The 26,385-nt window shown below is 34.2% G+C and overlaps 2 protein-coding genes and 1 long non-coding RNA gene across 5 annotated transcripts; 2 read left to right on the top strand and 1 right to left on the bottom strand.

Annotated features, from left to right (window-relative positions):
- Positions 1-4,211: 4,211 nt before the first annotated feature.
- Positions 4,212-16,758, top strand: LOC120076595 (clathrin heavy chain 1). Of its 3 annotated transcripts, XM_039030470.1 has the most exons (30): positions 4,213-4,525; positions 4,892-5,096; positions 5,734-5,822; positions 5,934-6,012; positions 6,125-6,252; positions 6,915-7,013; positions 7,115-7,223; positions 7,764-7,843; positions 7,947-8,174; positions 8,283-8,348; positions 8,866-8,982; positions 9,424-9,621; positions 9,719-9,835; positions 10,207-10,266; positions 10,440-10,526; positions 10,720-10,803; positions 10,898-11,032; positions 11,135-11,197; positions 11,276-11,380; positions 11,510-11,622; positions 11,727-11,979; positions 12,088-12,224; positions 12,327-12,605; positions 12,701-13,703; positions 13,930-14,415; positions 14,523-14,693; positions 14,767-14,952; positions 15,588-15,710; positions 15,937-16,047; positions 16,168-16,758. In XM_039030470.1, exons 1-30 carry the CDS (start codon positions 4,481-4,483, stop codon positions 16,333-16,335), a joined length of 5,124 nt encoding a protein of 1,707 aa, XP_038886398.1. In that variant the 5' UTR covers positions 4,213-4,480; the 3' UTR covers positions 16,336-16,758. The 3 variants fall into 3 exon arrangements, with proteins under 3 accessions (XP_038886395.1, XP_038886398.1, XP_038886396.1); XM_039030467.1 differs by having other exon boundaries at positions 4,212-4,525; positions 10,898-11,197; XM_039030468.1 differs by having other exon boundaries at positions 11,135-11,380.
- A 1,799-nt stretch (positions 16,759-18,557) lies between these two features.
- LOC120075701 (transcription factor bHLH51) lies at positions 18,558-22,915 on the top strand. The gene is made up of 2 exons (XM_039029320.1): positions 18,558-20,163; positions 20,547-22,915. The coding sequence occupies exons 1-2, from the start codon at positions 19,888-19,890 to the stop codon at positions 20,997-20,999; spliced, it is 729 nt and encodes a 242-aa protein (XP_038885248.1). The 5' UTR covers positions 18,558-19,887; the 3' UTR covers positions 21,000-22,915.
- LOC120075702 lies at positions 22,827-23,314 on the bottom strand. Its single transcript, XR_005481384.1, has 2 exons — positions 23,186-23,314; positions 22,827-23,085 (listed from the first exon to the last, which is right to left on the bottom strand). It is a non-coding gene; the product is annotated as an uncharacterized LOC120075702 (long non-coding RNA).
- Positions 23,315-26,385: the final 3,071 nt, after the last annotated feature.

Below are 26,385 nucleotides of genomic sequence, written 5' to 3'. Positions count from 1 at the left end.
CGAGGTTCTGTGGAGGCCATTCGTGCTGTTGCTGAGGAGTTCGTGGCCGAGACGATCGTTGAGGACGAGCGCAAAGTGTTCGTGCTGTGTTGCGGTCGTGTAGATCGAGCGTTCGAGGCTGCTGTTGTTCGAGCGGTCGTGCGCAAAGGAGCGTAAAGACGCATCTTCAAATGTGTGTAGAGTTTGCTCTTTGTTCATTTGAGTTATTCATGCTGTAATTTTTATATCAATTGCATAACCATTTGTTTTCTGTCGACTGTAAATGTAATGTTCATTCATGATTGTGATTTGGAATAATCTTTTTTCCGTTGCTCATGAAAATCTCGAATTCGATTTCCTTCACAAAGAAGTGATTGAATAAGCAAACTTAAACCTATATATGTGATGAGGATTATGTCTAAAGTAAAGCAATGTGAGTTGGATAACAATTATGTGATTGAAGGGTTGAGAAGAATTTTTACTAACATTTTCTAAACAACTAGATGAAATATGTGATCAAGCTATATACTTAATATTACAACCAACATTTCTCAGTGTTATTTGCCACATTATCTTATCTCTAAGAAGCATGTGATAGGTGTAATATGCAGAGAATGTACTTATTTCTAAGGAACATTTTCTCTTGTTTTATGAGGTTTTAATCTAAATTCTCTCAAACTTAGATTAGCTTTACTCAGAACAATTTATCAGTTGATTCAAGCAACAAATATAAGCATGCATAAAACAAGTTGATCGCATGATTCCTCCAGTTATTTAGTCGCGTTAGCTACAATCTTCTCATCCCATGAAGCGATTTAGCTATGCATGATATTGGTGAAAATGATAGACAAGATGTATGATAAACATGTATTCATACTACAATTTGAATTTGTCAATACAAGAAATACAATACAAATACACAAAAAGAGCAAGGGTCAAAGAGTCAAGTCGTGGTTTGTAATATCTTGCTCCCTCCGGCTTGTTTTACAGCTGTTTCCTTAGATAATCGAACAATATTATCTTCTTCTTTCCCTAGAGTCCTAAGCTCTTACCAAGGAGTTTCTATGGAAGAATGATAGGGGAAGCAGAATCTCTTCTTAGGATGTTCTTCTTGTCTCCCACAATATATCCCCTAATATATGTCACAATGTCTATTGAAAAACTCAAAACTAAGAACTAAGCACTAAGAATTTCAAACTCGGAACTCTAACTAACTACTCCTTTTGCATGACATTTGCATGGGTATTTATAGGTGTTTACGATCACTGCTTTTCTTAAGCTCATGATTGCATTGATGGGCGCATTAAATTCCATATCCTGTCGCGTCGACTACAACGTATCAGTGGTTCATTGAATCTTTAACACAGCTTTCCTGTCGGCCACCAATGCAACTTGTGATGTGACACCCATCGCCCATGTCGTGCCATGCCTCATCGCTTACAACTTATGCAATCGTCTTCATTTTCTTCTAAGGCCGCTTCTTGCTTTGAACGCATTAATGGGCATGCGATCACGTGATCATCAGACTTCTAAAGAATATACTGCACAAAAGTAGGGAAATTAGTCTGGAATTTAAATATGTTATGCGTTAGAATAATGTGATCGCATGCTGCTTTTTGTATAGATTTATTGGCAAAATTCATCTAAATTGCATGCCTTTGCCTTATTATTTTAAATAAAAGAAATATAATAACTTGCATTTTTACAAGTTATCAGTCTCCAATATACCAAAACAATAAGCACCTAGTCTTTCTTGAATCCCATCTAGAGAGAGATACATTAAGGGCATTCAGAGCTTTGGTTGAGGAAGACCATAGTCATCTATCACCATCTTGAAGCTCTCATCAGTTTCTCAATGGAATCTAATATGTTGTTCATTATTGACAATTTGGCATGAATGATCATAGAGTTTATCTATTCAATATAGATTGAAAGTAATTATGCTAACAACTTTCACCTCCAAATTTCTTTTTGTATTATCTACTTTTTACCAAGTGTTCACAAAATCAAGCCAAAATTTGAAAAATAAAAAAGTAACTTTTAAAAATTTGTTTTTGTTTTTTAAACTTGACTAAGAATTCTACCATTGTAATTAAGAAATATGTAAAATATTATAAGAAATGAGGAGGAAATATGCTTAATATCAAAAAACCAAAAACAAAAAACAAAATGGCTACCAAACGAGACATTAGTTTTTTGTTTTTATTTATTAAAATTAAGCCTATAGACATTATTTTTACCTTCAAATTTCTTCCTTATCTAATTTTTATAATGAAAAACCAAACCAACATTTGAAAACTAAAAAAATAGTTTTTAAAAATTTGTTTTTGTTTTTTAAATTTGGCTAAGAATTAAACAATTATATTTAATAAAGATGCAAATAGTGGTAAGAAATTGGAAGTTAGTTTTCAAAAACCCAAAATAAAAAACGAAATGGTTACCAAAACGGGGTCTTATTTTGTTTAATTCAACCATTAGACTAAAATTTGAATCGACTTTTGAAATGGTAATTACTAAATGGTATTTTTACACTCGATTGGCTATTACCATCAATACCTCATTTTTACATTGCAACTTCAAATTTCATTCTGGTTAATTAGCCTTATAAAAACAATAAATACATCATTTATAACTATATAATTAACTAAACTACCTTTCATTGTGGAATAAAATCCACTACTTTGGCTATTTAAGTACTTGAGTTTTAAGTATATTTTTTTCCCAAAAAGTCTTATAGATACTGATTTTGCCATTTTTATACTCAAGTTAAACATATAATTTTTTTTAGATAACAAGCCAAATAATTCATTAATTAGTTACAAGACTCAATGAGGGAGGCCTCCAAATAAATCCAATAATTCCAAATTGAAAAACAATGGAAAGGGATTTTTTTTTTTTTTTTTTTTTTTTTTAAAAAAAAACGATAAATAAAAACCACCCCAAACAAACGCCATATCCCAACCAACTTAAACAATTTGTTAATAAGTAAATATATGTATATTTTCCAAAGCATGTAAATTAAACATTCAAATTTCCACTCTCGTATCAATAACAACGGAAAAAAAAAAAAAACAAAAACAAATAAAGAGCATGTTAGAAATGATGGAAACAATGCTTTGTTGTAGATACAAAATATTTGAAATATATTTGCAATTGTAAAGATAAATATATCACATGCACAACCAATCATTTATTAGTCGCAAGATTAAAAATTAAAAAGTATAAAATTGTATTAGATACTATTCTAACCGTAAAGAGCAAACAACTTTGCAGTAATCTAAACTAAAACATGATTTATTTTAAAATTTGTAATAAAAGTAGAAATGTCTCGATTCCAATCCTATTTAAGAAGGAAAAGGAAAAAAATATGTTTTTTCTTTTTTAAATAAAAGATGCATAGTTTAAATACGAGTTACAATCATCACAAGCTATGTTCATCTTTAGTGAAACGTAATCCATCAATGTAATATAAAAAGTAGATCCAATTTCATTACATTTGTTGTTAACGACCAATTTGATTGAGAAATGAAAGGTGCTGAATCTGTGTTCTAAAATTACATGGGACTCATTGAATGATTTTTCAATTTTTGTCCAAAGATACGACCATTGTTATTGTGATCGTCATAATTTACTGTTGTCTCATAAATATTGTTACTATTACAACAAAAGAATTATGAAATTGTCACCATTACCGGTAACCTTATTGATTTGATAGAGGTAGATGAAATGGTAAGAAGATAATACGATGTAAACACGGTAAAAATAAACAATCTCAATCGTAGTCAAATTACATTTGTAAAAAATCTTAATTAAACAGGATAAAAAACAATCTAATTACATATGTAATTGAAGTCAATTACAATTGATACAATAATAAAATTCCATTATAATTTCACTAAATTTGATTATAAATAGGAAACGTATAATATTGGTTGAAACAATCACGACACATATTGTTAAAAAAAAAAAAAAAAGAGTTCAAAATATGTTCTAAAAATGGGGTTGGCTTCCAAATCCAAATTTATTCAACTATGTCTCGAGACTCGTACAGAAAATGCATACCTGTCATAGTAGCAATCGGCATTTTTTTTAATCCCATTTTCCTTTCAACTTTTTTTTTTTTTTTTTTTTTCCAAATATTTATTATATTTATTCGTATATTTTATCACGCCTTCGCCTTCGCCTTCGTGGTTTATATAATTGAATTTTCAATTTCACATCCGATTAGAAGAAAAATCACTTCCTTTTAATATAGTCGAGCCAGACTATATATTCCCACTCGCTCCTTCTTCTTCTTCTTCTCTCTCTTTCTCTCCCTCTTTCTCTCTTCTGTAGATCTCTCTGTTCCCTCTGTCGTTTCGAGGGTCCGAGGGTTTCGTCCTTGCCTCAGATCTCGCCTTGCCTTCACTTCCGCTTATAGGCCTCCCTTCTCTTCCTTTTTCTCTCTATCTCTCTTTTGCTGTCTTGTTAGATCCGTGTGTGTTCTTGCTATCGAGCCATCATGGCTGCCGCCAGCGCTCCGATCACCATGAAGGAAGCCATAACGGTATGTTTTCTCTTACCTTTTTTTATAAATTTTTGAATTATATACTTCCTAAGCTTAATTCGAAATTGTAATTGTGTTTTAGTCGATGTCGAATGGTGTTTGATTGCTCAATTTTGTTTACGAGTTCGCATCCTTTGCTACCTCTTCGATTTCTCGATTTAAGTTGTTTTGGTTTTCTACCTCTTGTTGTAGTTGGCTCAGATCCGATACTTGTTCTCTTTAGATCTGTGACTTTGTGGTCTATCTTGCATTTGATTATTCATTTCTGGCTTTTACTTTTCGTCTATCGAGTGCGTCAATTTTATTCCGGCCGCTAGATGGATTCTATACTGACTGATCGGGTTGTGTGATCTGATGAACTTTCAGCTTCCGAGCATTGGAATTAATCCGCAATTCATTACGTTCACGCACGTGACAATGGAATCAGATAAATATATTTGCGTCCGAGAAACAGCACCGCAGAACAGTGTTGTGATTATTGATATGAACATGCCAATGCAACCATTGAGGAGGCCTATAACTGCGGACTCGGCACTTATGAATCCTAATTCTAGAATATTGGCCTTGAAAGGTATTGCATGATTATGTGGAGTTGATAATCCTTTTTTTTTTTTTTTTTGGTTTTCAGATATTGTGGTCGTAGGAATGCTAATATAAGAAACATAGTTTTTAGATTTGGAATCGATGACATTATTTCTAATCATGTGTCAATTTGGAAGATGTCTGCCAATGATTTTCTACAAAATTCTAGTGTTTAATGATGGTCAAGCTAGTGGAATTTAATTTGAATTCCGTCTAATTTGGGTTTGCTTGACCTAACGTCTGTGTGAGAAGTTCATTTTACATGCTCAACTTTCTAGGTTTTTGAGTTCAACCGTCATACATTCCTTAAATGGAGTTTCAAAGTTAGTGCGCATAAAATGTAAAAGATACCGGGAAATGAACATTCTAATGCATCAAGAGTCTTGTTCATCTGGAAAGATAAGATTCTTATCATCATTTATATTCGAAGTATGCTGAATCACCTGAACACATGTTCTTGATCTAGCGACCGTTCTGAACTGAACTCACTCTATGCGAGCTTTATGTTGTGAAAGCAGAAATATTCCGCGATTGATGTTGCTCATATTTGATTTTACATTATATATATATATATATATATAATTTTACGTCTTTTGAACCTTTGCCTATTTTGCACCATCATGTAGCTCAAGTCCAGGGGTCAACTCAAGACCACCTACAAATATTCAACATCGAGATGAAGTCAAAGATGAAATCACATTTGATGCCCGAGCAGGTTGGAACTCTATTCTGTATTTCCAAATTGGAACTTTGAGATTGTTGTGGAGCATGGTTTTCTCTTTGAGATTCACAGTTCATAGCACTCATGAATTTGCTTTATTCATAGGTTGTCTTTTGGAAGTGGATAACCCCTAAGACATTGGGCTTGGTCACACAAACTTCAGTATATCATTGGTCTATTGATGGTTGGGAACATTTTTTATTTTCTTTTCAATTAGTTATCTATCTCAGATATCAAACAATTTAAGTTATGGATTTACTCTTTGTTCACTCCGTCTTCATTCTTGTTTCTTGTAGGTGATTCTGAACCAGTGAAAGTGTTTGAGAGAACAGCCAATCTGGCTAACAATCAGATTATAAACTATAGGTGTGATCCTTCTGAAAAGTGGTTGGTTTTGATTGGGATTGCACCTGGTTCACCTGAGGTATGTAATCATTTTATTAAATTCTTATTCTCCATGGAAATGGTACCTTTTTTTAAATATAAATTTGTACGTACAAAAAATTTCTGAGTGGTCAAGATGCAATTGGCAAAGTTCTTTTTACTTCCACACACAAAGGAAAGACGACTCAGATAGAATGGTGGATATAATACATTTAACTGGTGTTAGTTTGGTCTGATTTTAGAATCAGGACTGGTTGAATGATTTTATCCACCCTGAGGCCCATCCTCCCTTCGTTGGTTGACAATGTGATACACAGTGATGTACTTGACTGGTGCTAAAACACTACCAACTCTTTTCATGGTTTAGGCTTCAGTGTGTAATGCTTTCCAAGCCATGCTTCTTCCTGATGCAAATTGAAGACCGTTCCTAGTGCCTTCAGCCTTAGACTTAGAACTTAGAACTTATTGGTTATGGTTGCCACTCCTCCAATTTCCTACTTAGCTGGATGGCTCATGATATAGGATTTTTGCCTTCTTCATGAATATAACTATTTATTTTGAGGTTTTTTTTTTGCCATCTCTTAAAATTAATGGTGTGCTTAAATTTTATCCTGTTTACATTTGTTGTAATATGTAGAAATATGAAGCTAATACAACTCTAGGGTCCATGGAGTTCTGATTTGCCTTTTTCTTATTATGTAGAGGCCACAACTTGTGAAGGGGAATATGCAACTCTTCTCTGTGGATCAGCAGAGAAGTCAAGCTCTTGAAGCACATGCTGCAGCATTTGCTCAATTTAAAGTAAGAGGCTGTTTTTCAGTTCATGTACTTTTGATGCATTCTTTGATGTATTATTTTGCTTTATCTGGTTTATTTTTATTTTTTATTTTTTATTTGATCAGGTTCCTGGAAATGAGAACCCTTCGACGCTTATATCCTTTGCCACGAAGACACTTAACGCTGGACAAATCACTTCCAAGTTACATGTCATTGAACTTGGTGCCCAGCCAGGTAAACTTGCTCTTAAGTATCTGTTTTGTTTAAGTTGTTGTGTAGTTTTATGGTTTGCTGGGTCAAAGTTAACATTCGACTTCAAAATATTAGGTTTGGCTATTCTCTAACAGCATATACCATATTTTTCTGTCGTGTTCACAAATTTTTGGTGCTGCAAGTGGTATTGCTAAAATGTATTTATGCCCATATCCAGATTGAATCCGTTTTCATTATGTTAGATGCAAAATATTAATTTTAAAAACCTATCTTTCAAACATGTCATGTGACTGGTAGGCTGTAATTTCATTTGTATGAGTTTGGGATATGTAATGCTGTGATTGACCTGAATGTTTATCCATGTGCAATTCTTGCTTAAAAATTGATCTGCTTTATATTGAGATCTTTGAGTTAGAGATGGTAAGAAATCATAAAACGAAAACCTTCGAAAGGCCTTTCTGCGGATAGTATGGGAGAACCAAAACATGTTGAAGTAGTTTTATGAAGTCTCACATAGTGATGTCATTCGACTTTTGTAAACATAGTTATTTACATTTACAGGAAAACCATCATTTACAAAGAAGCAAGCTGATCTCTTTTTTCCACCTGATTTTGCTGATGACTTTCCTGTGGCAATGCAGGTATTAGACAGTTACTCGCTTAGCTTGTTCAAGATTCTAGTAGACCATCTTTTATTAATTTTAGTGACCTTTTTTTAAATTTTTATTTTATTTTATTTTACAGATATCACACAAATATAGTTTGATCTATGTGATCACCAAGCTGGGGCTGTTATTTGTATATGACTTAGAGACAGCTGCTGCTGTATATAGAAATAGGATCAGCCCAGATCCTATATTTTTGACTGCAGAGGCTTCTTCAGTGGGAGGATTTTATGCTATAAACAGGAGAGGTCAGGTGTTACTGGCTACTGTCAATGAACAAACAATCATCTCCTTTGTCAGTGGCCAGGTATGATCATGACCAAATTTCCTTCTCTTTTGGAACTATATATTTTTCCATTCTTTATTATACAATCGAGAGGCTGAGACTAACGAAAAATTTTGTTGGTTATGGCAGTTGAACAATTTAGAGCTTGCTGTCAATCTTGCTAAAAGAGGAAATCTTCCTGGTGCTGAAAATCTGGTAAGCTTGCTTGCATAAGCATAGTTCTTTTGAACCCACCATGAGTTTATCCATTAGTCAAATAGGCAAGTTGGGGGTGGTTAAAAGAACCTTGGAGAGTTCAATAAAACTAAACAGCACAAAATGGCGGTATTGGGTTCAAATAGTTGGGACTTGTTTGACAGAGGTTGGTTACTTGGTTCCTCTTTTGATATATTCTTTTTCCTACTAGCAATAAGATTTGGAGCTTTTAAATACTCATTAGTTTGTCAAGAAACACTAATTTCTTGAAATAGAAGACTAGCTGTGATTTTTCAAATTTTAAATATCAAAAGAAGATAACATATGTTAATCAGGTATTGATTTTATTGATTTATATATTTGATTTAAAATAAGCTACTAGAATAGTTTGACTTGTTTTATCATGTGAAAGAGTTGAATTTTTTTTATATAAACCTTACTTTGTTCTTATTGCTTCACATTTAGAATCTGTGCCGTTGATTATTATTCACGATACATTCTTTCACAATTTTCACAGGTTGTCCAGCGTTTCCAAGAACTTTTTGCTCAAACAAAGTACAAAGAAGCTGCTGAATTGGCTGCTGAGTCTCCTCAAGGAATCCTCCGCACACCAGATACTGTTGCAAAATTTCAGGTATTTTTATTTTCCCTTCTGTTTTCTCCTAGATAGGTCATGATTTATGACCTTCATAGTGCCCTGTTGTGCCGTTGGTCTTACCCTATTTTATTTGAATTTGATCTCTGGAAGTAAATTGCACTCTCTGTTGTACATATCTACTTGAATATTTGCTTTCTTTACTTTCTATCTGTGTATTGGCAAATGGTATCATTTCCTCTTTTTATTTTTGAGGAATTAATTTGCTGAAGTGATTAGTGAAAATCAATGACCATAACTGGAATATCTTTTCCTCTAGTATTAAACAAGATAATGTTGGTTGGAAGACATTATCACAAGAAAATTGTATTTTTGATGATCATTGGATCTTGAGCAGACGGACACCTCGAGGGAGTTTCTTTTTCATTTCTGAACTATTGCATGCTTTATATTAATGATTATTTTTATTAAACGATGCAGAGTGTACCAGTGCAAACTGGTCAAACACCACCTCTACTGCAGTATTTTGGAACTTTATTAACGAGAGGAAAGCTGAATGCATTTGAGTCATTGGAACTGTCTCGTTTAGTTGTTAACCAGAATAAGAAGAACCTCTTGGAGAACTGGTTGGGTGATGACAAGTTGGAATGCAGTGAGGAACTAGGGGATCTTGTGAAGGTTTGATATCCACCTTTGGTTGATGTCATTTTTTTTATTCTTGTTGTTTTGGAAAATTTTACCTACTCCCTTTACTTATTAATTCATGTTTGCGTAGACTGTGGACAATGACCTGGCCTTGAAGATCTATATAAAAGCCAGAGCAACACCTAAGGTAGTTGCTGCCTTTGCTGAGCGGAGGGAATTTGACAAGATCCTTATATATTCAAAGCAGGTAATGGAAGGTCTTTTCCCCGTTAGATGTACAGAATAATCTGATATCATGCTTCAGAGTTTTATTAACTCCTAAAGTTAGTCCTATTCTGATTTATCTTCATTATTGCTCTTTCTTCCGTTTCTCTGAACTTAGTTGAGTATGTTACCATCATAGGCTCTCTCTCTCTCTACAATAGCAATGTCGGCAAATATGTGCTATTAAAACTTTATTGATTGCAGTTTTGTTTAATGGTGTTATTTATTTAATTACATATCTCAAAGTTTTTGGACCTTGACGTGTTTTGAACAGTGAACTATACTTACTCTTATCATTAAATTTTTCACATGTAGTTCTTGCAAGAATTGTTATAGAAGTTTTTTTTGCTATAGGTTGGGTACACGCCAGACTACTTATTCCTGTTGCAAACAATTCTCCGAACAGACCCCCAGGTATGCATATATATGGTTATAACTCCTGTTAACTCATTTATTCAATTGATATCTGGTCTTATAGAAAAGGAGAAAAAAAAATTGAAAAAAAAGAACTGTCATGAACAGTATGGATTTTTCCTCTTCCTCCCTGTTTGTATTGGGAGACTGAGAATTTCTTTCTTGGCTTGTAGGGAGCAGTTAACTTTGCATTGATGATGTCACAAATGGAAGGAGGTTGCCCTGTTGACTACAATACAATAACTGATCTTTTTCTTCAGGTTTGTTATATATTCACGGTTTCATAAGCTATAATGGTCGATGGGGCTATCATATTTCTCATCCTGTTTTTCCTGCATCATTAGAAAGTGCAGAATATTTTTTGTCTGTCATTTTGTTGCATCTCAACCATTTGGACGAACGGTTTGTCACATGTGATTCTTATAATAAGGTTCCTGCTTTGATATTTCCCAGAGGAATTTGATTCGTGAGGCTACTGCTTTCCTGTTGGATGTTTTGAAGCCAAATCTGCCCGAGCATGCTTTCCTCCAGACAAAGGTTTTTGCCCCCAACCTTAATTAATTTATCAGTTACCTGTATCAGCTGGTGGCATTATCAAAACTTTTGTCTATTGATGATCTATATTACGTAGGTCCTAGAAATCAATCTGGTGACTTTTCCAAATGTAGCTGATGCCATATTGGCTAATGGAATGTTTAGTCATTATGATAGACCTCGAATTGCCCAACTTTGTGAGAAGGCTGGGCTTTACGTGCGAGCTTTGCAGGTAAGATTACTTTTAGCAACTATATTTCTTTTCCAATTCTATAATGCCTTTAGTCTTTATGGACTTATGCTAGGCTTATTGCCTTTTTCTACCTATTTGCAGCATTATACAGAGCTACCAGATATTAAACGAGTCATTGTGAACACACATGCTATTGAACCACAGGTTTGTCTAGTTAGTACTTGTATCGCTTATCACCTACCAGGATTATGTATATTCGATCTTACATATGGTTATCTGCAGTCACTTGTAGAGTTTTTCGGTACTTTGTCTCGTGAGTGGGCTTTGGAGTGTATGAAGGACCTTTTGCTTGTCAATCTCAGAGGCAACCTTCAGATTATTGTGCAGGTAACTAACAAATTTCCATTTTTCTTTTTCTTTTTCTTTTCTTTTTCCTTTACATTTTTTCCAACTGAAGGAGGTGTTAGAATAGCGAAACAAAAATGACGGTTAAGATTCTGATGTTTGTTTCTGCAGGTTGCAAAGGAATATTGTGAACAGTTGGGGGTTGATGCGTGCATTAAACTTTTTGAACAATTTAAGTCATATGAGGGCTTGTACTTTTTCCTGGGGTCATATTTGAGTTCGAGGTAAATTTTCTAGTGAGAAATTATATATTCACTATAGTAGGTTATTTATAGTTTTATGGTTTAATTATAATTATAATTTTTTTCCTTTAACTTTTCTGTTTCAGTGAGGATCCTGACATTCACTTCAAGTACATTGAGTCTGCTGCTAAAACAGGACAGATTAAGGAGGTTGAACGTGTAACAAGAGAATCCAACTTCTATGATGCAGAGAAAACCAAGAACTTTTTAATGGAAGCTAAGCTTCCAGATGCACGTCCTTTAATTAATGTTTGTGACCGGTTTGGATTTGTTCCAGATCTCACACATTACCTTTACACAAATAACATGCTCCGCTACATTGAAGGCTATGTTCAGAAGGTGTGTAGCTTTGTTAGTTTGGTTCATTTTCCACCTTCCCATTCTGATTAAAATAGTTATATTTAGGTTATTACTGTTGAAATGATATTTGGTGGCATAATTTGGTAGGTGAACCCTGGGAATGCTCCTCTGGTTGTGGGCCAGCTGTTGGATGATGAGTGTCCTGAAGATTTCATTAAAGGTTTGATTCTCTCAGTCCGTTCTTTGCTTCCTGTGGAGCCTCTGGTGGATGAATGTGAAAAGAGGTGCTTTTTCCAGTTCCATTTTCCTCGTATTCTTGTTTCTTAATTTTTTTCTCCATATGATTTTTATGTAATGACGAGAGCTAATTAATTTATTTGATGCAGAAATCGATTGCGGTTGCTTACTCAATTTTTGGAGCATCTGGTGAGTGAGGGAAGTCAGGATGTACATGTACATAATGCTCTCGGTAAAATTATTATCGATAGCAACAATAATCCAGAACACTTTCTTACCACCAATCCATACTATGATTCTCGTGTTGTGGGTAAATATTGTGAAAAACGTGATCCCACTTTAGCTGTTGTGGCCTATCGACGTGGACAGTGTGATGATGAGCTTATTAATGTTACAAACAAAAACTCTTTGTTCAAATTGCAAGCAAGGTTAGTGATACGTTAAAAAATTTAATCGTTTAACTAGCTAGAATGTATGCATTGGTAGCAATATGATTTATTCATAAATATGAACTGCTATGCAGATACGTGGTTGAGAGGATGGATGGTGATCTTTGGGAGAAGGTTCTTAACCCTGAAAATGAATATAGAAGGCAGCTCATTGATCAAGTTGTATCAACAGCCTTGCCAGAAAGCAAGAGTCCGGAGCAAGTTTCAGCCGCTGTTAAGGCTTTTATGACAGCAGATCTGCCTCATGAGTTGATTGAACTTCTTGAAAAGATTGTCCTTCAAAACTCTGCATTTAGTGGAAACTTTAATCTTCAAAATCTGCTTATATTGACGGCCATCAAGGCAGATCCATCCAGAGTTATGGACTACATCAACAGACTAGATAATTTTGATGGACCTGCAGTCGGTGAAGTGGCTGTGGAGGCACAGCTGTATGAAGAGGCATTTGCAATTTTCAAGAAGTTCAACTTGAATGTTCAAGCTGTCAATGTCTTGTTGGATAACATTCAGAGTATTGAAAGAGCTGTAGAGTTTGCATTCCGGGTTGAAGAAGATGCAGTTTGGAGCCAGGTGGCAAAGGCTCAACTGAGGGAAGGACTGGTGAGCGATGCTATTGAGTCCTTTATCCGTGCAGATGATGCCACTCAATTTCTGGAAGTCATTCGTGCTGCTGAGGATGCAAATGTGTATCATGACTTAGTTAGATACCTTTTGATGGTTAGGGAGAAGGCCAAAGAGCCCAAGGTGGACAGCGAGCTGATATATGCCTATGCTAAAATTGATCGGTTGGCTGAGATTGAAGAGTTTATTCTCATGCCAAATGTGGCTAATCTTCAAAATGTTGGCGATCGCCTGTATGATGAAGCCTTATATGAGGCTGCTAAAATTATATTTGCCTTCATATCTAACTGGGCTAAGCTGGCTATCACTCTTGTAAAACTGAAACAGTTCCAAGGAGCTGTTGATGCAGCAAGAAAAGCAAACAGTGCAAAGACATGGAAGGAAGTGTGCTTTGCTTGTGTTGACGCTGAAGAATTCCGCTTAGCACAAATATGTGGTCTTAACATTATTATCCAGGTGAATATGACAATCAAATTCAACCTTCTTAATTTTTGCTCTCCATCCCCCTTTCATTTTTTCCTAACTCCGAGGATGTGCCTGTGTAACACAAAGATGCAAACCAATATCTATTATTAATCCCTATAGATGCTGTTTTTTATGGATTTATGTTTTCTCCTTACTGTACTGGTGTGTGATGTGACTTGGTCATTGATTAACCATCCGGTGGTGTTTCAATGAATAGGTGGATGATCTGGAGGAGGTCAGTGAATATTATCAGAATAGAGGATGCTTCAATGAATTAATCTCTCTAATGGAGAGTGGACTGGGGCTTGAACGTGCTCATATGGGTATCTTCACTGAGTTGGGAGTTTTATATGCTAGATACCGCCATGAGAAGCTTATGGAGCATATCAAACTGTTCTCAACCCGGCTGAATATTCCCAAGCTTATACGAGCTTGTGATGAACAGCAGCATTGGAAGGAACTTACCTATTTGTATATCCAGTACGATGAATTTGATAATGCTGCAACAACCATCATGAATCATTCTCCTGAAGCATGGGATCACATGCAATTTAAAGATGTTGCAGTCAAAGTTGCTAATGTGGAATTATATTACAAGGCCGTGCATTTTTACTTGCAAGAGCATCCTGATCTTATCAATGATCTTCTCAATGTGCTTGCACTTCGTGTAGACCACACACGAGTTGTTGATATTATGAGGAAGGTAATATGTTGGAGCTGTTTTTTTTTTTAATCTTACACTAATTCCTCTGGTAGTCTTCTTGGCCCTCGAACCTTGATGCTGAGTACATCCTTTCTCTTGGATATTAGGCTGGTCACTTGCTGCTTGTGAAGCCATACATGATTGCAGTTCAGAGCAACAACGTGTCTGCTGTGAATGAGGCCTTGAATGGAATTTATGTTGAAGAGGAAGACTATGATAGATTGCGTGAATCAATTGATTTGCACGATAATTTTGATCAAATAGGCCTTGCACAGAAGGTGAAGTGATGTTTTCCAGCTGGATGAGTAATAAATCTGGTTGCAAACAATTTAATAATGTGTTTTTGTGCAGATTGAGAAGCATGAGTTACTTGAAATGAGACGTGTTGCAGCCTACATCTACAAAAAAGCTGGAAGATGGAAGCAATCCATTGCCTTGTCAAAGAAAGACAATCTCTACAAGGATGCAATGGAGACAGCATCGCAATCTGGTGACCGTGAACTTGCCGAGGAGTTGCTTGTTTACTTCATTGAACAGGTATGTTTGATCTCTGTAGTTGGTTGTTTGAAAAAACATGCGCATGCATTTTCACACAAAATTTTGGTTCAATTTTGAATATTAAATTGTTACAAGTGATGAAGCCACATGGTTAAATTAACAGAAGATACAATAATTGAGAATTATGACAAATGTTCAAATTGTTCTCGCTGGATGTGAAACCAAGCTCTTTGTTTGGACTTGGATCTAGAATTTTTGTTCGTTTATTAGAGCAAGAATTTTTCACTACAGATTATTGACAATTTGGATAAAATTAGGTCAAATAGATCAAATTATCATCATCTAGCTTTCTTTTATTTCTTGTGTGAACATGGGTCACTTGGTACTTTCATTTGGGGTAGCCTTGATCTCATAGCTAAGGAGCTAAGCTAATGGGTGGATGGAGAAATTTACAAATACATCTCATGGTGATTGGTGAAATCTTTGTTTCATCTGGTTCTCCCAGTGCCTTCAGGAAGTGTTCATGACATGCTTTACTATTTAAAAAACAATGAAATGTTCCAATATGATTTCTTGCTTCTTGCTTCCGTTATGTATGTATCATTTTCTATTATTACTTGAAAGTTGGCATAAGGAATTTATTTTTAATCTTGTCATAAATGGTTTCTGTGCAGGGAAAGAAGGAATGCTTTGCCTCATGCCTCTTTGTTTGTTATGACTTAATTCGGGCAGACGTTGCTCTTGAACTTGCCTGGATCAACAACATGATCGACTTTGCTTTCCCATACCTGTTGCAGGTGCCTTCTCTTATTTCATACTACTTTCTGTTTCTAACATCCAGGTTTATTGGTAGGACTTAAAATCTGGAGATACTTTGGTTTCCGCCAATGTTTTCTGGGAACTGGTGGAAACTTGGGTTTTGGTTGTGATGAAATAGATCTTCCAAGTTAAGCCGTTAGCCATTAGCCGTCTTCCTCCTAGCATATCCGTGTAATCCGATGAAATTTTTTCTTTATATCGCAGTTTATCCGAGAATATACAGGAAAGGTTGATGAACTTGTGAAGGACAAGATTGAGGCTCTCAAAGAGGTCAAGGCTAAAGAGCAGGAAGAGAAGGACGTTATTGCTCAGCAGGTAATATTAGCCTCTCACCCATTTGCTGTTATCCACAGCCTTACTGTAGACATCTACAATTACATCATCGCGGTTGTCCAATATTTTCTCTGTATTCTAAATTGTGAGCTTCAACTGCAGAACATGTATGCTCAGTTGCTGCCTCTTGCTTTGCCTGCACCGCCTATGCCGGGTATGGGAGGAGGACCAGGAATGCCAGGCTTTGCACCTGCACCACCACCAATGGGCGGATTGGGGATGCCTCCAATGCCACCTTTTGGCATGCCACCGATGGGTAGCAGCTATTAACGCATAGAAAAACCTAGTAAAAAAAAACGGGAATCGATTATAGATTCTAGGGAGAGTTAAAACCTTGCAAATTGGGGGGCTTTTCTTTACCTTAATTTTATGCCTTCTCCCCCACTTCTTCCTCGATGGCTGAAAAATTCTTGTATTTTTGTCATTCTGTTCCTGTGTTATAGTGTTGTGGATTTTACTCGTCTTTGTAATATTCTTTTGGTAGCGCAGGCATTTTTTTTTCGGATGCTGGTGCAGCAACCTGAAGGTTCTGTATTTTAAGATTTTTTTCTCCTCCACTGTAGCCTGGCCTTTCATTAGGAAATGCTGCTTAAACCATGATAAAACCCAGATTCATAGAATCATCGTCTTTTGTTTTTTTGGTTCCCTTCCCTTCCCCACTTTGGATAATGCTCATTTCTTGTTTGGGTGATCTTTCGTCGGTCTTCTTTGATTGACATTTTTCTTCTTGTACCACTTCTGGTGTGAATGGTTCTTTTCATCGGTTTTGATAATTTGAAAATTCATGAGTTTTTTAATTAAACGTTCATCAGTTGATTTATGTAGTAATTTGATTTTATCACTTTCTATCTTTGAATGTCTCTGTACTCAGTTATAGTCAATACCACTATGTTTTAGAGCGAGCTAATGAGTGTGATCTATGGATAAATCAGTAACTAGGGCAAGATTTTAGGCAGTGTCGCCTGGCCATGAAATAGATGATGAGCATGCTGGTAGGACTCCTTTCATATTGAGGTGGGATTTTAAACAAGTTGCATTTTCTTCTACTACACTCAAAAGGGGCAAAAAAATCTCGTCCCTACACATACGCTTGGAAATTCCTGCATCTGGTATATTTGAGATGTAAATATTACAAAAAGATAACCCAGACTTGATTTATGATACTGTCTAGGGGTCTACATGGGTTGGATTGGGTTGAGGGTGTTTTTTGAATCAACTCGAAAATTCGGGTTGGTTGGATTAACAACTCAAATGACTCAAATAAAGTTTTCAATCCAACCCCACCCTTAAAATTCGGGTTGGGTTGGTTGGTTGGATTGTCGAGTTATAATAATAAAAAATGTCATTTTATTATACAACATGAGATTAATAACTAAAATCTCATAAAATTCAAATGCTAAATACCAAATATCTATGATATTTATTGCAAATTTTAAACAAAAATAAATATCATGACAATTTTAATAAAAAAATATTAAAAATTCACAAATTATTCAACACAAAATAATCAAACTTTAAACATAAAAGAATATATATATATCCAAGAACAAAACTAACCCAATCCTTACATTTTGAGTTGGGTAGTCCAGTTGTTCGGATTGTCGGATTATTTGACATCCCTAATATCATCGAAGTTAGGCTACAATGCACTATTATAATGAGTTTTCATTATTATATATTTCTTAAACAATGTTACATCTGTAGTTTTGTGTATGTATGTTAATTTGTAAGCCTCCAGAAGATTAACTACTTATTTGAAGTTTTCTTATTTTTCGGGAGGAGGGTTCTTCATCTTTTTTTAATGGAGAATGTATTAAGCGCTTTTTAGTAGTTTTCTTAATATATATACTTTTTAAATGTTGAGGTGACATTTTAAATTAAAAAAAAAAATTAAAACAACTTTTGTTAATCTCCTCCTTTCATTTAAATTTACAAGAATATTAGAAATTAAATGAACCCATTGACAAAAACTCGACGACTAAAATTGTCATTTTCTCTTTTTAAATTCAACAAATGTACAGCGGAGAATGAAACAATAAGTACTTTACTCACTGAATTATGCGTAAATTGATGAGAAAAAGTATTCGGTTGATGAACTTTCACAAGTTCAATCGAATATGCAAATTAATTAGTCCAGCGGAATTCAACCATGAAAGAATCTGATTAATTCCAACCAACCAAATCACAAATTTAGTAAGATAAAAACAAACAAACAAACAATGAATTGAACCATTTGGTAATCTAAACTTATGAGAAAGCCGTACCGTTTGCCCAAGTTGCATATAGTTGCGGCTGCAAAGTAGATGTCAATTATATGGTGGACAGCTACACGTTGATGAAGTTATATTATTGGTAACGCAACCTTATGATTTGGCACATTTTTCTCGCATCTCTTGCCGACGAAATTATTCTTCTCAAACAAATCCCAACCCTATCCCTATCCACACAACCCACACTCATTCTCATCTATCTCAAGTAAATAGTACCCAGAAGAAAAACCCCCCAACACTCATCTTCTCTTCCAAATCTACAGAATCATTGAGTTAAAACAATCTAAGAAAAGCTGTGCAAAAGACGAGAAATTATGGGCACCACATGATTTTCAGATGGGACTTTTGCAAATTTTGAGTAGTTGATCAGAAGTCGTATCAATCTTTAATATCTTCTCTAACATTCAATTACAATGTTTGTGCAAAACGGGTCCCTACATTATGGCCCCCCTTTTTGCATTGTAGTTCAAGCTCTGTTGTTTGCTTCTTCTGTAAACAAACACTAAGCTGAATTTTCTTTCTCAACAAGCCGCTATGAGAAGGCCCTCTTTTTTTCTCTTTCTTTGGGATTCCAACTCAGGAGAAGAGGCTTTATTTGGTAAAGTTATTGAGGGTTTCTTTTCTTCCACCCCCCCCATTCTATCTTCTACATGACTGTTAACTGTTAACAGACACATCAACAAAGCCGTATGAAAAGTTGCTTACGAAAAGATGTAAAAAATTACTCAGAAATATGGAGGTTGTGTTGGTATGGGGTGTAAAGTGTTGGGTTCCATTTTCAGTCCTCATAGTGGAAATATTCTGTGTTATATCTTGAAACTCTCAGTTTTTGTTCTATATTTGAGTCTCTTGGAATTCTCTTCATAATAAATCTGTTTGACCTTATCTTGAAGGAGGAAGAAGAGAAAAGAATTCAATGATTAAAGACATAATACCGTGATTTTTAGAGTACTGATGATTTACCGTAGGGAAAGAAAGGAGATTTTTTGACACAGACCCATTAAAGGATTTGTCATTAATCCAAATGGGTTGGAGTTGATTCTGTAAGGAGATGAAAAAGTTTCTCTGAAAGTTATCCCAAAATCAAAGATCTTTTAGATCTGTCACTGTTTATAGGTCAAAAAAGGATCGGGATCTCATTAGTTTCAACAATTACTTGAGTTCCTTAATTATGCTTTCTTTGTTTATGGCTATATTGTTTCACTTTTTCTTGGCTCAAAATTAATCATTCAAATTAGTTGGATAATGGTTTTACATGAGGACAATCTTTAATTGATCAGATCGTGGAGTCTTAGCTTTATCAAAGGAGGGGGGAAAACAGAAACTTCAAAGTGAAATGACAGGCATATACAGCCAAATATGATTTTCGTTTTGACAAATTAAAGGCTATTGGACGTCACACCAGTCACTGTCAAGATTTTGAAGATCACATACACACAACACATTATTATTATTAGTGCAATCAACAGTAGCTCTCCAGATGCAACCATAAAAACCAAACTTTTGAGTCGGATTTCAGAAGACTGGCCCTGCTTCCCTTTTTGCATCAGTTATGGAAGATAACTGGGATTGTTCTACTAAGCCACAAGGACTAAATTATGCAAATTCAAGCCATGATCCTTCTCTGCTTCTTCCATGGATGATTAATCCTCAGTTTTCAAGCTCAACAGAGTTCTTCCCTTCATTTTCAACTGCAGCAGAAGGAATGATTGCTGAAGACAGAGCAGCTTCTGCTTCCAAAAGCCATAGCCAAGCAGAAAAGAGACGTAGGGACAGAATCAATGCTCAGCTTGCAACCCTTAGGAAACTCATTCCTAAGTCTGATAAGGTATTCTTCTCTTTCTCTCTCTCTTTTTATCCATTTCTCTTTCTATCTGGGATGATCTGAAACACTGAACATGGCAAAAAATACATACTTTTCCATTAGATAGAGCAAATATCAAAGAGAATGTAAGTTATAACCCCGTCGTTTTAAGTTGAATAACAATTTAGGGAGGGTCCATAAACATGGTTAAGGGAGGACTTTTTCAGATCAATACCTTTGTGATTATTGCAGTAATCAACATAGAGATATCAAAGTTTATGACTTCAGTGAAAGCTTACTCATAAAATTGCAAAGTTATTGGTCTTACTTTACTCTGTGAAGAAACATACTGTTAAAGAGAACCTCTGCAGCATATGCTCAAGTCATCTTCTTGTTTCCTATGGCAGATGGATAAAGCAGCTCTGTTGGGAAGCGCAATCGATCAAGTGAAAGACCTGAAACGAAAAGCAATGGAAGCCAGCAAGAACATGACAGTTCCAACGGACATGGATGAAGTAACTATTGACTCAACCATTGTTGAAGACAACAGCAGGAACAATATTGCGATAAAGGTATCGGTGAGCTGCGACGACCGCCCAGAATTGTTCACAGAGCTTATCCAGGTGATCAAGGGGCTGAAGCTCACAACAATAAGGGCTGATATGGCTAGTGTTGGTGGCCGCATTAAAAGCATACTTATCCTCTGCAATAAAGATGGTGAAAAAAGTGTCTGCTTAAACACTGTTCAGCAGTCACTTAAATTAGTTTTAAGTCGAATGTCATCATCATCAACTGCCTCGACCTGTCGTATTAGAAGTAAACGACAGAGGTTCTTCCTCCCGTCTCATTATTCCAAGTAATTTTTCTTCTTCCCACTCGGGGCCTATTTGAGTGAAAGTGATACTACAATACAATCACAATGGATTGAACAAAAGATGCGAGGTGAAAACTAGATCCTCTTAAAGGAAAGATTATGGAGAAGTTGAAACTGTTGCGGCAGAGCCAACAACCGTCTCTAAATTAGGAAGAGGGAGCTTTACTGTTAAGATTCAGAGTTGGAAAACAAAACTAGAAATGTAATCCATCGAAAGATTCATTATTGTCCCTCTTCCAAAGTTGAAAACTCTAGTAGGTTAAATGTAGTATCGGAAAGAGAGGCATAACGAAAAAGGACGAGTCGAAGTACAGCACGTGGTATCGGCTTTAACAATCATATTTGCAGGCACATTCGAGGATTGAATCATGGTTTTAACTAAACAATGTGAACTTTCAAGGACTCTCCAACATGTCTCATCATGTTCTTTTTCCCTTCACGCAATACAGATAGAAATAGCAACTTTTTCAAGTACCACCCGTTGGCTACTTAAACATGTTCAAATCCACACGCTCTGCTTTGAACAAAGAAATGTAACATAGATGATTGGTGAAGAAAAAGCTATAGTATTTCCTTTGTTCTTATAGTTTAAATATAGCCGATGATACCACATTGAAGTTCATAATTAAGCATGCGGTTTCTCATTAACTTCATTTCTTTATCATCATCTGAAACAAAGAATTCTCGCTTTTCAAGATTACAAACTTGTTAGAACAGAATTTTTCATCCTCAAAACCGTCACAAGTTGAACAAACAACCATAGATGAATACACAAAGTTGTAAGAATAAATATTGACACCCATTCTATTGCAAACTAAGCACCAAACCCTTTCTTTTGCCAGTGTCCACAAGTATCTACTCCACATTTAGACTTCTAAAATACACAACAAAAAAGTCCTCAACAAATTTACAAAAAAAAATTTCACAAATGGAAAAAATATCAAAAATAGACTTCTTTCAATTTCTATCAATGATAGACTTCTAGACTTCTATAAATTTCTGTCAATGATAGACACCAATAAACTTTTTAACATCTATCCAAAAAACTAAAATTTTGCTATTTTGAAAATTTTGAATCCAATTCTTACATTACCATCGCTTACACCAAGAACCAAAAAAATTTCCTAATATGAAGGGAGTATAGAAAAATTTTCAAGCTCCCTCATTACCTTTGTAGTATAAACAAAGGAAGTATTGTAATACGACAACAGTATAATATTTTCCCGAAGATTAGGTGTAATTAGCTTCTAATCCTAGGCAACGTTGTCTATTCTACATGAACATTCCGAACATTGTTCTTATTATTTCTATTTCTAACATTAAATTACCCAGCTGTCACTGATAAATATGACATCAAAATCCAAAACACAAAACCTCAAAACTCCAGAATGACAATCACAGAAAAAAAATCTGTTAATGTAAAACAAATGATTTTAAAGATTTGAAAACATCAAGTAGAACATATTTCAAGCTGAAATAATGAACGGGGGTATTAACTTAAAAGTTCTCTCGTGCAAGAACCTATATCAGATCATTCTATTCGAGATACTACATAACAGCTATTGACATCTTTATAAAAATGGATCTAAGAACGATCCTCAAAAATTCATTCATAATCATCCCAGTTACCCTATTCTAAACGAGTGTAATGTGGGGGAAAATGGACTGCAATTCAATTAATGCGTTAACATATCGACAACTGATACTTCGTTCTTGTACACGAACAATTTAGGTTACGGATTCGTACTTGAACAACGGACACAAAAAAGAGGTTTTAAGTTAATGGTGACGAACAACCTATCAAATACTGATATTTCAAAAACTCCAGACTCAATTCAATAATGTAGATCCCAGTGGGAAGTAAGTCAAACAAAATTACTCATTGAAACTAAAAAAAAAAAAGCGATAAAAATCCAACAAAAACACAAGAAATTCAACTATTACTCGTCCTAGATCAGTAACAACTAAAAGAACGATTCTCTTTTTTATTTAAAGAAAACACAAAACTACTTGGATCTCTGCCTCATCTTTCGGCGCTTCCTCTTCAATCTCCTCATTCTCTTCTTCTTCCACTGGTGAATCGAAATGAAAAACAAACAAACAATAAGAATCAACAGAAGAAACAAGCTATATTAGTAAAAAAAAACTTGATTCAGAAACTTGGAAACTTACCTTAGCCCTCATGTTGAAGAACTGCTAATCGATCCACCAAAGAACAACAATGGTCTGGCGAACGAGGCGGGTGACGAGATCGACGACGTTCCGGATGCTAGGGCTTCGGATTTATATATATATAGTGACAAAACCCTAATTTTAAGTCGGCTTTTTTCATGGGCCACTTGGGCCATTTTGGGCCCTTATGATAGATCGAAACGGCCCAATGCTAAAAATTTAGCTTGAAAAATAGTTGGAAGTAGGGGTGTTCGTGCGTTGGGTTGGGTTGGATTTAGGGATATTCTAGGTCCAATACTATGGTTCGATCTATATATTTTTTTAACTCAAACTAACTCTTGTTAAATTATGAATCTGAACCAAACCAACCTATAAAAAATGGATTGGATTGGTTCGATTCCATCGATTCCCTTAAAAAAAAACTTGGAATCACAAATAAAAAACACATAAGATTCCACAATCCACAAGAACGATATCCAAAATCTATTATAACAAAACAAGTCTCCAAAATTCACAAGAAAGACCATAATGTCTACAAAATTCAAAATATAGGCAACAATGTTTTCAAATGTCTACAAAATCCATAAGTAAGACTATAATGTCTACTAGGGGTGTTTATGGGTTGAAAGACTTTTTAGACCCAACCAATTGTTCGGGTTGTAAATTTTTTCAACCAAAATAACATTTATTAAAAAATGAACCCAACCTAACCCAACCATGAAATATTTGGGTTGGGTTAGTTCGGGTTAATCGGGTCATTTATTTAAAATTTTATTCTAAAAAAAATCAAAACGTAAATATGTAAAAGTTTAATTTAATTATTTTCATATATTGAATTAAGATTAACAACTCAATCTCGATTTATATAGTGATTTTTTTTTCTAAGGTGTAAAGAAACTACTTCTAATAGTTGTTGAAAAAAAAATTATTCAAAAAAGATTGAAATTAAATAAAATTAAAATCAATATATGTATAAATAATTGTGTTATAAGTAAGGAAAAAATATATTTTAAAGTTAATAATAAATTCGGGTTGGTTCGGGTTTGTTTGGGTTATATTAGGTGAACCCATGAACCAACCCAACCCAAATTGCACGGATTGGGTTGGGTTGATCGGTTTTTTTCGGGTCATCGGGTTTTTTGAACACCCCTAGTTGGAAGTGTATTTTTCAAAATTATTCTCTATTTTTTTTTTTATTTCTACATACAAGACCTAAAGAATAGGTGTTAATGTCTTGAACATTTCATTATTTACAAAAAAAAAAATAATAATAATAAAAAATATTGAGCTCCTTATTTTCACTAATATCAATGTCTATTTACAGTTTAGCCTTCATCTATGTTTTTTATATATACATTTATTTCTTTCTTTCTCCTCCATGCATATTATCTGCATATATTCTCTCTCCCTAATAATATATTTCATATATTTTCTCCCCCATAATTCATATCTATTTCTTTCTCTTCCCTCTATTTTCTCCTTCCCCCCTCTCTCTTTTCTCATTCCGGCGGTGTGAGTTGCAGGAGGTAGACGATGGTGTGGGGCAAATTGATGGCTTGGCACGAGATGACACGAACGACTTGGGATGAATCGATGTCATGGACGACGTAGGGCGAATCGAAGATGACGTGTTCAGCAGATTCGGTCGACGGCATGACAGGGTGAGTAAATTCGGTCGATGACGACGAGAAAGATCCATGCCGTCCACGGCTAAAGAAGAAGAGATGAAAATTGAGGGTTATGTATTATAAACACCCATATGAAGATGAATTTTATTTTTTCCTATTTTTAATATATATTGTGATCTATATGCACTTTTTTTTTTTTAGTTTTTGTAGAAAATTTGATATATATTATGATATATGTATTCGTTTATTCGACAGAAACGAGTTTTTTTTTAAATTTTTTATTTAGACTTATTTTATTATGATATATATATATACTGTGGTGTAAATGAAATTTATGAAGATTTAAATACCGTGGTATATTTCATATATTGGTTTATAGTATATTTCGTATATTGGTTAGAATATTTTCAAATATCTAATAAAATATTCTAAGGTATATTTAAAATAATCATAAATTCGCTAAAATGTTTTAAGGTATATTTAAAATAACCATTAATCTGTAAAAAAACCAATAGATTGATATATATAAATTAACGTAAATAGAAAATAAAATTTTATTAAATGTATTTTTCCAAATTAAAAAATAGAAAAAATTAAAATAAGTGCATTTTCCCTCTCCAATTGATAAATGAGAAAAACTATATTAAATACCTTTTCTCTCTTTATAATAAATATATTTTCTTTCTCTATCATTAAAGTAGTTTCTAAAATAAGAACAATATATATATAAAACGAAAATAAATATAAAAATGGGTAAAACTGTCGAAAATTAATACTAAAAGACATTTTTGAAAAAAATCAAATTTAAAGATATTTATGAAAATATATAGCCAAATATAGACGGTAAAAATCTTTCTTTATTTTTATTTTATTTTTTTTTTTAAACAAAATTATTCGTCGCTATTATACACTTTAGTCCGTACCATTTTAGTTTTTTGAATTTACTCTCTTGTTAATTTTTTCTTTTTTTTAAAAAAATCTATTATGGTTCAATGTTTTTCAATTTAATCCCTATTACTAGTAAATGTAATATTTGGTTGATGATAAAGATATACGAGATAATACTTAGTGATTTTTTTTTTTTTTTAAGAAAAAATAGTATTTCTAACATCTCATCCAAAATTCTAAGAGATCCATAGAAATTTTGAGTAAACTAATTTTACCATGTAAGTTTATCATCAATCAATTTTAATATTAACCAACAATTAGTGATCATGCTGTGAAAATTATTATTACATAAGAAACTAAATTACAGCTTCTTAAATAATATAGACTAAATGAGGAAGAAAAAAGAAAAAATAATTAATTTATACATCTACATTTGGAGAATCGCATTAGTTCAAGGTTACTCAGCAAAGAAAGGCTAAATGAAAGATAAAAATTAAAGCATTGTCTTTTGGGCCTTTTATATCTTTATGTTGCATTTGCATGTTCTCACGAACTAAATCTCATTATTTTTCGGGATTTCTATATAAAAAGGTCTAAAAAATGGATACACATTAAATTAATATCGGGAACATTTTAGTTTTTTTTTTTTTTTTTTTTTTTTTTTTTTTTTTTTTTAAAAAAAAA

This window comes from Benincasa hispida, chromosome 4 (assembly GCF_009727055.1).
Source record: "Benincasa hispida cultivar B227 chromosome 4, ASM972705v1, whole genome shotgun sequence".
NCBI lineage: Eukaryota > Viridiplantae > Streptophyta > Magnoliopsida > Cucurbitales > Cucurbitaceae > Benincasa > Benincasa hispida.
This window is presented reverse-complemented; position numbering and strand designations above follow the sequence as displayed.

Coding starts and splice junctions, on each gene's coding strand:
- LOC120076595 (XM_039030467.1), top strand. CDS start 4,481: ATGGCTGCCGCCAGCGCTCCGATCACCATGAAGGAAGCCATAACG. Junction 11,198..11,275: donor CACATGCTATTGAACCACAG/GTTTGTCTAGTT, acceptor GGTTATCTGCAG/TCACTTGTAGAGTTTTTCGG. Junction 14,953..15,587: donor TTGTTTACTTCATTGAACAG/GTATGTTTGATC, acceptor GTTTCTGTGCAG/GGAAAGAAGGAATGCTTTGC.
- LOC120075701 (XM_039029320.1), top strand. CDS start 19,888: ATGGAAGATAACTGGGATTGTTCTACTAAGCCACAAGGACTAAATTAT. Junction 20,164..20,546: donor TCATTCCTAAGTCTGATAAG/GTATTCTTCTCT, acceptor TTCCTATGGCAG/ATGGATAAAGCAGCTCTGTT.